Source organism: Rousettus aegyptiacus, unplaced genomic scaffold, assembly GCF_014176215.1.
Source record: "Rousettus aegyptiacus isolate mRouAeg1 unplaced genomic scaffold, mRouAeg1.p scaffold_m13_p_12, whole genome shotgun sequence".
Lineage (NCBI taxonomy): Eukaryota > Metazoa > Chordata > Mammalia > Chiroptera > Pteropodidae > Rousettus > Rousettus aegyptiacus.
In genome coordinates this window covers 44,280,052-44,292,147 of record NW_023416287.1, presented here as the reverse complement: position 1 = coordinate 44,292,147, position 12,096 = coordinate 44,280,052, and the positions used below count along the sequence as shown (strand labels likewise).

The 12,096-nt window shown below is 45.9% G+C and overlaps 1 protein-coding gene and 1 pseudogene across 2 annotated transcripts in view; one reads left to right on the top strand and one right to left on the bottom strand.

Moving 5' to 3' along the window:
- Positions 1–10,972, top strand: part of RAB43 (RAB43, member RAS oncogene family) — a 42,576-nt gene extending 31,604 nt beyond the window's left edge. Inside the window, exons 2-3 of one of the 2 annotated variants that reach the window (XM_016134518.2) lie at positions 3,760–3,937; positions 6,781–10,972. In XM_016134518.2, the coding sequence (XP_015990004.1) occupies positions 3,760–3,937; positions 6,781–7,031 (429 nt within the window). In that variant the 3' untranslated portion in view covers positions 7,032–10,972. Of the gene's footprint in view, positions 1–3,753; positions 3,938–6,780 lie in introns of both variants that reach the window. The other variant, XM_016134517.2, reaches the window with a different exon arrangement.
- LOC118610412 lies at positions 5,413–5,531 on the bottom strand (annotated as a pseudogene).
- Positions 10,973–12,096: the final 1,124 nt, after the last annotated feature.

The following is a 12,096-nucleotide window of genomic DNA, read 5'->3' as shown; positions in this document are numbered from 1 at the left end:
TTCTTTTCTTTTTTAACTTTTGGTTTTCATCAGTTTGGTTATGATCTGCTATGGTATATTTTATATTTCATCTGCTTGGTGTTTGCTGAGCTTTTTTGATCTTAATTATCAGTATTTTCATCAAATTTGCAATTGTCAGTCATTAGTTCTGCCACATTTTCAGTATCTTCTGGGACTGCAGTTATGTGAATATGAAACTTATTGTCTCAGTTTGATATAGTCTTTGATCTTTATTTTTTCTTTTTGTTCTTCAGATTGAATAATTTCTATTGATTTTTCTTCAATTTCACTGATTCTTTTTTCTTTTTGCCATCTTCATTTTGCTGTTAAGATCATCGAATGAATTTTTCACTTCATTTATTATACTTGTAAGTTCTAGAACTTAGAGCCTCTTAAATGTCTTTAAAAATAATTTCCATTTCTCTGCTAAAATTCCTTGTTTACTCACTGTGATCATATTTGCTTTAATTCTTTGAATGTATTTTTCTTTAATTCTCTGATCACATCCAAAATAACTGCTTTAAAGTCTTTGTCTATTAAATCTAATATATGGGCCATTTTGGGATCATTTCTTATTGACTGCTTATTGACTGCTATTCTTTGTCTGTGGGTCAAATTTTCCTGTTTTGTTTTGTTTTGTTTTTCTGTTTAGCAATTTCTGAATGTATACTGGAAATAGTGGTTAATGCCTTGTTAAGAACCCTGTATTCTGCTATCTTCTTTTGAAGAGTGTTGATTCATATCTTAATAGTCAATTCAATTACTGGCTGATCATTTTGAACCTGTGTAGGTTTGTTTTTATATTTTATTAGGTCAGATAGGTAGAAGTTTGAGGATTTTTTTCTCTTGCCTCTCTAACTTGACAGAACTCGGCCTCCAAACCTGAGACTTGAATTGGATCTTGGTTTTAGATTTTGTTAGGGTAGATTTATGGAAGACTTCCTCTAGCCATTGTCCTTACTCATAGGGCACAGCCTTCCTGATGTCTCAGCTTAATATCTGGGTCATTAACAAGATGCTAAGAAGACCTCTTCATCATGTTTGGGTTGAAACTTCAGTATCTCGTAGCAGTGCTCAACCTCTGTGTCTATGTCTGGTATGTTTTCAACCCTGGAGGAGCCACTCTCTGGTGAGATTATGGTAGACCCCCCCCCCCCATAGAATTTTGGGATCTCCCTCTCCCTGCATTGCTCTATCACATCTGCAGACTCTGGTCTTTGCCTCCCTGCCTCAGTGGGACCACCATGCTCTGCTTGGATTCTACCCACTGTCCTGTGGTCAGGAAACTATCCCCAGGTAGAGATCATGAGGTGCATTTCATGAGTGTTGCTTCTTCCAGGATTACAGTTTTGTGCTGCTTATTGTTTATATTCTGAAAATGGCAGCTTCCCCTATTTTTCTCAGTCTAATGGTTGTTTATGGAGGGAGGGCTCACCTGCTACTGATTACTCTGCCAGAGCTAGAAGTGGCCCCAGAGCCCAGGGGCCTGCTCTGGATGGATTGATGTCCAGGCTCGCTGTTTGGCTGTTGTTGTCTTGGGATCTCCCTCTACCACCATCCAAGGAATTCCTTTTCCATCTCTTTTGAATTCTCTGTTCTCTGGAACTCACTTTTTTTTTCTTTATTAAACTATTGCGCTTGACTAGTAGTAGGTTGGATAAAGAATTCTAGGTTGGAAATAATTTTTTCTCATAATTTTAGGCATTATTTTATTGAATATCTTATGCCATGTGGATATTTTGTGTGAAAACTTGAAATCTGTTTTTTTCTTCCTTCCTCTCTGAAAGTTTTTCAGACCTTTTTCCTCACTGTTCTGGAATTGCCTGTCATGTGTTTTCTGTGGGTCTGTTTTTCTCCATTTTGTGTGTGCTTAGTGGGCCCTTTGGAATTTTCTTGAAGTATTTCTTTTACTTTTTCTTCCCCCCCCCCCCCCGAAACTCTTATCCCATATTGGACCTCCTAGACTGGTTCTACAATTTTCTTTTCTCTCTTTTCCATCTCTTTATATTTTTTTCTTTACTGTGGATTTCTTCAACTTTATTTTCCAACCCTTGTGTTTTTCATTTCTGCTATATTTTGGATTTTCAAAGCTCTTTTTTTTTTTTTTTGAATGCTCCCTCTACTTAAAGTGTTCTATTATTGTTTCATGGATTTTTTTCTTTTTCTGAAAATATTGATGATTGCTTTTGAGATTGTTACCTTTGCAAAGGTTCTATATCCTTCAAGTTGCTTTTCTCCATGTTCGTTTGTGTTATATGCTCTCCTCTAGGGTATAGAGATGAGTTCCTAGTCATTTGGGTCCCAGGTTTGTATAGTGCCAAAGTTCACATCTTTTGCTTCACCCTGTGCATGAGCTAGCAGACACCATGAGTTGTGGAGTATGGAACCTGGTTTACTTGGAGCCTCTCACAGCTGAGAAGTAAATAGGATATCTCAGGACTGGAGGATTTTATTTGGCATGTTTTGACCCAGAGCTCATTAACTCTCGGACTTCTCTCACTGGGGCATGGGGAAGAGGTCACCTCCACAGTGCCAGAGTCATTATCCCTGCCCTCAGGAGCTGTCTGAGGCCTCTGGGGGTCTCTCCACACCCCAGACAGACTAGGGAGCCTCTCACACCTTGAGAACTAGATAAAGAGACACTGAGAGTACTTGTGTCAGAGAAGGAGCATGGATAGACAGCAGCTTAGTGTAAACCAAAGGTTCATGTTTATCCTCAGAAAGTCCCAAGAACCTATGATTTATGGAGCAGCAGAAGCAAGCCCTGAGCTCCTGAAAGCCCTGGTGCCTGCCTGTTCTGATGCCCATCCACAGTTAATCTCTTCTAGTACCAGAGCTGGTAATTTCTGCCTGGAGTGGGAGACCTCCTGGCCTGGGCACAGTGTGGGTCTAGGTCTGCCCTAGATCAGCCCCTCCCCCTGCTCTATCTTATATCTATCCTGTCAGATTGCTGCTTCGACAGAAAGCCAGGGAAGCTCCTGCCATACACAAGTACCTCTCGTCCATGGCCAATGTCCAGTAGGGCAGGGTAGCAGGCACCGATGGGTATTTGTTAAGTGAAGACATGGACAGGAAAAGACGCCAAACTCCTTGTCTTTGGCCAGCCTGGATCAGCTGATGGTAAAGGTGCCACAAGAGGACTCTGCCCATTGCCTTCCCCAGGCCCTCATTTTGCCTCAACCCAGGCCTCCTTACCCTCGGGTTGTGAGCATCTTCCCACATGTTGCTGAGGAAGAAGTACAGAACCCTAGTTCTGGTGGAGACTTATACACAGCCGGATACACCAGTGCATTTATAAGCCCAGAGAGGGGAAGGCACCGGAATTGCACATAGCCAGCATCATGGCATACCTGGACCGGACCGTGAGCTGCTGGAACTCTTCTTGTTCACAGTGAGCCCAGTGTTTGTGGGAGGGAGAGCACACAGAGACCCTGGGTCTAGTGCACTTCCTGCTGCAGTGCAGAATACATCCCTGTCCTCTCACTACCTTTCCCTGGGGACTCTGGAGGACAGAGACAGGGCTGCCCACCTTCCCTTTGCATCCTCCTATCCTCAAAGTTGGGCCACTAAGTTGCTTTCTAAGGGCCGAGAAGGCCTTCTTTCTCTCTCTGTCCATTTTCTAGTCCCTCTTCTGATAGGCTGGTGGCCTGCCTGTTGGAACCAGAGGTTTGGCCATGAGTGTGTGGGATTGCCCTTCCTACCCCTGAGCTCAGCCATATCACTAGGTTCTTGAGAAGCTCCCTATTTTTTTAGCTGCAGATTTGGGACACAGCCGGCCAGGAGCGGTTCCGCACTATCACCCAGAGCTACTACCGCAGTGCCAATGGGGCCATCCTCGCTTATGACATCACCAAGAGGAGCTCCTTCCTGTCAGTGCCTCACTGGATCGAGGATGTGAGGAAGTATGCAGGCTCCAACATTGTGCAGCTGCTGATTGGTGAGCTGGGGGAAACGGGATGGGAGCTGGCAGTGTTCCTCAGGGCCACAGATCCCATCTGTCCATCTTTCTCTCTCCTTTTTAAATAAAGGGCAAGCTAGAGAGGGACTGAACTTGTCCAGGCAGTAACGGAGCCGAAACTTGAACCATGATCTTGCAAATTCTGCCCCTGCTAATCACTTGTAAAATTAAATCCAAAATTTGAATTAGAAGGAAGAAAGGAAGCTAACATTTGCTTTTCATGTATCTGCACAGTAGTTAACACCGGTTAAACCTTCACACATGTCTTTGAATTTAGTTCCCATAATCATAACTACTCCTTGTTTGTCAGGGGATGGAACTAAGGCTCAGAGAAGTGAAGTACTTTCTCCCAGTTCACACAGCCTATAAGCATATACCCGTGAAATTTGAGTTCAGTTCTGCTGATTGTAATTCAGTGACTTGCTCTGTCATAACACTGTAGAGCAGGGCTTCTCAAATGTTTTACATGCCTCTAAAGCCTTAAAGCACAGATGCTGAAGACCACCCTCAGAGCATCTGAGTCAGTGAGTCTGGGGTAGAGCCTATAAATGTGCATTTCTAACAAGTTCCCAGGTCACGCCTTTGACATCTGTGTTGTTGGCTCAGGAACCATAGTTTAAGAACTGCTGCCACAGAGGGATGCCGTTACCTTCATTTTTCCTTTTCCTCCTGCATAAACTTCTGGGCCTGGGCTCAAGAAACTTTGGATCATTTGCGTGGTTCCTGGGATCCTCACCCCAACAGTCAGGCTGATTTCTTCTAAGATGAGATTGTACAGATGGGGCTGGATGTGGCTCTAGCTGGGAAGGGGGTAGTACTTAGTTCCATACAACCTGCCTTACATAGCGTGCCTGGATTGGGCTGTGGAACTGCTCAGCAGAGCTGTAGTCCCTGGGCAGGAATGTAGCTGTCATTACCTGGCCTTACACTGCCACCTCCCACCCCCCTTTTTAAGAATTTTAGAGTGGTTTATTGTTTGAGAAAAAGTCAATGAAATTTATAACAGTAACAGATATAATCAGGAGAAAATTCATATGCTCGTTTCAATAAATGTAGCAAACACATTTGATGAAATTCAAAACCCATTAACCATTTTTTAAACTCTAAAAAGGAAACAAAGATAAAAACAGCAAGAAATTGGATAGAAAATGAAATAAAAATAATTTGTATTTATTATTTACTATGGAATAATACATCAAAATTATGACTCGATAAAAAGAAATGAAAGAGAAAACCACTAGCCAACTTAATTAAGGAATAAAGGGAAACAACAATGTATAAAATAAAGTAAATTGGGAAACAACCATTGAAACAGATAAAATTAAAATAAATATGAGACTACTGAAAGTGCTTAACAAGTATATTTGAAAATCTAGAAGAGATAGATACATTTTTTTAATTTTATTTTTTTAAAATTGTCACTAGTAGAAATTAAAAAAAAAAAAATTTTTAGATGCCTGCAGCATCTGGTATTTCCAGGTGATCTTCCATCCAAGTACTAACTAGGCCCGACCCTGCTTAGCTTCCAAGATCAGATGAGATCAGGCACGTTCAGGGTGGCATGGCCGTAGACTCTAAAATTTTTAAATACAATTTTTTACACTTTCCTTTTATCCAGGACATTTAAAATAAAACCTTTTAGTTTACATAAGAGCATTTTACACAAGTGCAACAATAAAACAATGTAATGAACTTCAGAGACCTTTCACCCAGCTTCAGCAATTAGCAACTCATGTTCCTTTTCATCTCATCCCCTCCCTCCCTTGTATTATTTTCAGGCAAATCTCAACACCAAACTATTTCATCTATAAATATTCCAGGATGAATCTATAAAAGATGCAAACATTTAAAAATATATAACAACAATACCATTTTCACATTTTAAAATATTGACATCTCCTTAATACAATCAAATAGCTGATCCGTGTTCAGATTTATAATTACTCATAAATAATGTGTTTTTTTTCCCAGTTCATTGGAGTTAGGATAAGTTCTACACACTGAAATTGTTTGCTGCATCATTTAAGGTTTCCAAAGAAATTTTAGATCTTTACAGACACTTATCTATTTTTTGTCTTCCCTATAATCACATAACAAAAGTCAACCAGTTAGAAACTTTAAAAATTCTTTTAGAAATTGTGTCAAAGAGCAGTTTACCAGATGATTTAGAATGTAATGAAACAACTCCTACCAATAGGAGAAGCCAAAGGAGTACTCTCAGGTCAAGTGATAGTCTGTGTTCTTACAATCAGAAAAGCAAAGTAACCAAAACCCCCAGTGTTACAGAGAATTTAAAAAATGTCAAGGGAAAATAGGAGAAAATACAAAATAAGCATAATGAAATTTTAACCAAAAAAAATTATTTAGCAATGCTAGATTTCTGTTAATTTCTACATTTATGGAGTGCCTACCAAGTGCCAGTCGTTTTCATTTACTACCTATACTACTGAAGGTGGCATCATAGATGGGGAAACTGAGACTCAGAGATGAAGTAACTTACCTAAGGGTCACACAGGAAGTAATAGGAAGCAGGAGTTTCTATACAGATTTTCTTCCGGCTCTAATTTGTTGTTTTCACTAAATTTTACTGCTTATATAAGTCTGGCGAAGATTTAAAAAAAAAAAAAAAGAGGGACTAAAGGATAGAATAAAAGCTTTAAATTAAAAAGTTGGTTTTTTTTTTTTAAAGATAGATTACCATGCACAACTGGTTAGTTGACGGAGGGCAAGGAATGGCATTGCATCTCTTGGCCCTGCCAGGAGGACAGGGCTTCCCTGGAACCTGTGGGCCTCACCAAGCTATCATTGGCCTTTCCCTACAGGGAACAAGTCAGACCTTGGCGAGCTCCGGGAGGTCCCTCTGGCCGAGGCACAGAGCCTGGCAGAGCACTATGACATCCTGTGTGCTATTGAGACGTCTGCCAAGGACTCGAACAACGTGGAGGAGGCCTTCATAAGGATGGCCACGGAGCTGGTCATGAGGCACGGGGGCCCTCTGCTCAGTGAGAAGAGCACCGACCACATCCAGCTGGATAGCAAGGACATTGGAGAAAGCTGGGGCTGCGGGTGCTGACCGGCATGCAGGGCTGGCAGGCAGGGGCCTCCCCACCTGCTTTCTCTCTGGCCTGCCAAGCCCAGCGCTCAAAAGCTGGACCTCTAGGGTACCAGCAATTCTAGAGCAACTGGATAAAGTTCTGGAATTATCCATCCCATGGCCTGAATGCTTGATCAGAAAGCTACCCGAGGAAGAAAGAAGCAGGATTCCTCCTGCAGTAGACTTGTTGGCACAGGGTAGGTTATGGGGCCCATCCTGTCAGTCAGCAGCTGTTCCTCCATGCTCTTGACATACCAGGGCTAGCCCAAACCTGCCGGTGTGGACTTGCCAGTGTGGACTGCAGTGGGAGAGGGGTCAGGAACGTGCCTCCCCTGCTCCACATGTACTAATTCTGACTATTTCACACCTCGTACCTGCTGTAGCTATGGCAGCAGGTTGCTGCTTTCCAGGGATGTGGCTGCTGCCTGAGGTTGTCCCAGGTCATTCCAGGGCCTCCTTATTTAGCTGCAGAGAGCAAGAGCAACCAGCCCAACAGACTGAGACTGGTTCTTGAACACAGCCCTAGGGGGATCCCCAAAATCCTTCCAGGTGAGGAACCTATCTTCACTGCCAGCTCTAAGCTCACAGACAGCATTGGGTCCAGCTCACTGGCTTAGCAAGACCTCTTAAGTTTTCTAGTTTTCCACGTAGCTTCTTGTTTTCATCCATACAAATGTGGGGTCATGGCCCACAGCCAAGCAGGGACTGTCTGCTGTCTTGGGGCCCAAAGTTTTGCCACTCAGATTGTAAAACCAGCTAATTCTTCAGTACCAGCTCTCAGAAGCCTGGGGAAAGGGGGAATGAAATAGGAGGAACATGGACATTTAGGGGAAAAGTAAAAGCCTGCATCTTTGAGGCTCAGGTCCGGGAGGTCCCTCAGTATACCCAGTATTATTACCCCATGTGCAGAAACCTTTCCTGCCATGTTCAGTGTCAGCTCGCTCACTACTCCCAGTCTAGCTTAGTTTCCCAAACAAAAAAGGCAAGGCCATGGAAATCCTGGGTCTGCCCATTTCATTCCCCTAGGCCCACTTGCCTCCCTCAACAGCCTCAGTGTGCACTGGGTGCTGAGGTGAGAAGGCAGGTTGGGGCCGAGATCACTGGAGGCCTTGGAAGCAGCACCAGTCTCTGTGGAGTGGCTCAGAGGATCACAGGGATTGGACCAGGGGAAGCCAGTGATCTTCCCAAGCCAATCCCAGTCTCTCCATTCAGCACAGTCCAGCCCCTCTGACTCTTCAGAGTGGAGCCCTAGGAAGTAAACTGTTCTCAGAGCTACAGACTAGGCCACATCATGGGGAGGCAGCCCAGGGCTCAGTTCTAGTCCCCAAAGTGGGCTGCAGGCCTGCCACTCAGACTCCCCTTGCCTTCTGTTCTGACTACTTACGTCTGCACTTCCCCCTCTCCCAGGCAGACTGGGCTGCAGAGCAAGGAGCCCAGACTTTTTGCAGCAGCTCCACAGCAGTCTGGGGAGGCAGGGATGGCTGTGGACAGCTGAGACCAAGACATACAGGGTTGGTAGCTCCCTTTTGGGCAGGGAGGCAGCCGTGGTACAGCTGAACCTGGTTCTGGAGGGGAAGGATGTTGGCCAGGTTGGGGCAGAAGCTGCTGAGCAGGGGTCTGCATTGAGGGAGACCAACCCACTGTTGGCTGGGGTAGGGTGGGAGCTGGGGAGCAAGAAGAATGCCTGGTTCCTCCGCAGCCTTGCTGATGGGATGGGCCCAGTTGCTGGGAGGGAAAGTTGGCATCTGCTTGACCCCTTTGTTGCAATGCCTGGATTCCACCTGCAGAATGGAGAATGCCTGTCACTGAGGAGTTTGCTAAAGGGGGTTCCATTCAGGCCTAAGGCAAAGGTCCTCCAGCCCCATGATCTCTCTACTGGGGGCTGATATTTGGGCAGAGCTAGGTGTTCAACCCAAGGCCCATCTGTAAAATAAATCTTAGGACGCCCTACCTTGCAGAGACCTGCTGCTTTGGGAGGTGGGGGGACATACAAGGAGTCTTAGAGCAGTGGCTTTGGCCTGCACCCCTGTGATTGACTTGCAGCCCCAGTTCTGGCCAAGTACCGACCCTGCTCTTAGCTACCTGCTGCCCCCCTCTGCTGGGGATGGCCCTCAGCTGTCTCATAAGGCTTGGGAAAAGAAGGAGGCTCTTTTACCCCATTTTCACATGGAAACCTTGGGCTGCCATGAGGATCCAGGGTAGGTACAGAAACAGGAGCTGGCTGAGGGTGGGTTCATTTATCACCTTGGAATGTGAGTCATACCCCTTTTTCTCCCATCCCTAGGGCAGGAGACCTGAAACCGTTGCTAAGGCTTGGCTTAGAAGGGGGAAGTAATAATTGGCCCAGCCTGGGACCAGGGGAGGTTTCTAATCACTAGTGACCCTTTACTCATAAACCAAGAAAACAACACTTCACTTCCTACCCTTTCAGAATCCCAAGATGTCTGCAGCACTGGACGGAGTGGATCTCCTGCCACCCCATCCTCCATGCATGGGAGCAGAGATTTAGCCTAGAAATTGGGAGTTACCTTGGGTTTCTTACTTTCTCCCTACGTCCTAAGTGTTGGGATCCCACTTTCATGGTGTCCTGCCCATCCTGTCACTTGGACATCTCATTGACCTTGGCCCCTGGGTTTTTAGCATCCACTTCCCCAAGCTATCCTCCTGCTGCTGTCAAGGTGACAGTTGTCAAAGGTTACTCCTGGTTGGGTACCCCCCTGCCCCCGCCCCACTGCAACATCTTCCAGGTGTCCTAACGCACTGGGAATGCTGTCCACATTCAACCAAGATGTCCAAGGCCTTCACAGCTCTGCCCTGCCTTTTCTTCACACCTGCTTGTCCCCCAGGAGCACCTACTGTTAAGGCTGACTCCTTCCTGCCCTCCACCATTTACTGACTCTGCTTCTTTATTCATGTTATTTATAATCCCACAAATGACCCAGCTGGACAGCCCCTGAGAACTGGCCCCACCCCAAGCTAGTCTTTTGCTCATAATATTCTCTAGCAAGAATGAGTTTCCCCACCGCTTGGCCTGCCAGGTTCCCCAACACCCACTCCCACTTTCCAGTCTGAAGCCGTTTCCTACAGGTGCTAAAGGAAATGTCTCCTTGGCCTGTGTGTGGTACTGACTTCTTGCCATTTGAGGTGCCTGCTCTGCAGTGCCCCATCAGGCCTGGGCCTCAGTGCCTCTCTGGGCCTTAGATCTGTGTCAAATGGGGTAAGAGAAAATGGGGAAGTGGGAAGTTATGTGAGACAGGAAACAAGACTTGCCTCTATTTCCTTTCAGCAGCCCAGGGCCTCCGGGGCAGGAGTTTATTTTCTTTGTTTATAAATTACCTAAGAACAGAAGCAGGTGGGGCTAGTGACCAGGGTGTGGGAGGAGAGGGAGGTGAAGGGGAGCCAAGAAATGTCTCCGGCAGCCCAGGCTTGGAGGAGAGCAGTCTGTGTTGTGTGGGGGGGCTGGTGTGAAATGGGCAAAATAAGAGGGAAGTTGGTGTTTATATTCACGAAAGGATGAGTAGGGTGGGCAGAGGATACAGATCCTGACTCCTAAGGCAGGGAGGTAGACCCTGTCCTCCCAGAAGGGGGGTTTTGATCCCAAAGACACAGGCCCCAGCAGACTTGGAGCTGGAGGAAGCTCCTAGTTCACACTGAATTCAGTTACTCTCTTCTCCAGGAAGGCTGCGGCCCCAGGGACCCTCTGATCTCTGCCCGCCCAGGACTGTTGGGGGTGGGAAGGGCCTCAGCCAAACCCAGGATATCATTTGCATTTGGGAATTTTTCATGTTATCTATTTATGAATATGTATATCTTTATATCAAATCTATTTTTTAAAACGTGGAAAAGTTGCCTTTATGGAAACAGCAGAGCCAGACTGTACACATTCCTAAACCATTAAACAATTTTCTCTAATGAGTTAATGGCACCCAAGACTGATTCTCTTACCTTTGAGCCCAGAGCCAGCCCATGTGTCCACCTCCCCACACATGGTCGTACATGCCCAGCTTCCTGTCTAGTCTCCAGGTCCGGGGTGGGTGGGTACGCCTACACTGCCTACTACCTGTCCGTTACTTGAAGCACTTTGCCCAAAACCAATGTGGTATTCCCCCAGGCAGAGAAGCAGTCAACTACCTGAGGAAGGAAGTTGAGTTGGGTCCCATCTCTGCTAGGGATGCCTTTGTACCCTTGGGCAAGCAATTGTACATCTCTGGAGCCAGGTTCCTTCAGTTGGTTTGTGTGGGGAGGTAGGTTGGGGAATAGTTTGGTTATTGTCATGGGCACCAAGCATCCTTCACACTTATACCACGCTGTGAGGGAGGTGTTACTACCCTTCCAATGTCTTTTTCAGGTGAGCCAACAGACTCAGGGGATAGGAGTTGCTTGCCCAAGCCTTGCAGCCACAACAAAGTAGAGCTCTTATTCCAAGTCAGGATCTGGGAACCCCCACGAGGGCCAAACTGTTTTATTCACCACTACATTCCCAGTGCAAGTCCTCAAAGAACTGCTGAGTGCCTGAATTGTATCTACTTCTGGTCACTCAAAATGGGAAATCTGCTGAAATGGAGGCTAGATAAGGACAGCAGGGCATGATTGCTAATGGTAGCCAGGTGGTACTGCATCCTTCCCTGCCAAACTGTTCCAAAATAAACTGACATCATGGGGATCAGAACAACCTCCATTCAAATTCCTGGGCTGCCCTGGCCAGTTGTGTGACCATGAGCAAGTCATTTCTCCACTCAGGGCCTCAGTTTCTTCAGATGTGGGACACTAAATCCTGTCCTGCCTGTACCTGGGGAAGCCACAATGAGACACTACTGAAGAGGGCCCTTGCAAACTAAAGGGCTGGAGCATGGAGCTCCTGTTCCTGTCTCTGTCCCAGGTGGTTTAGCCAGTTTAATTCTGTTGACAGAATGAAGTGGGCCTAGAGCCCTAGATAGTCCAGAAGGGCCAGAGTCCAGGCATTTGCCAACCACCTTTTCCAGGGAGAAGGAATACCTGCTTGTCTGAATTTCCTGCACTCACCAAATGCAAGGCAGTCCCAAGC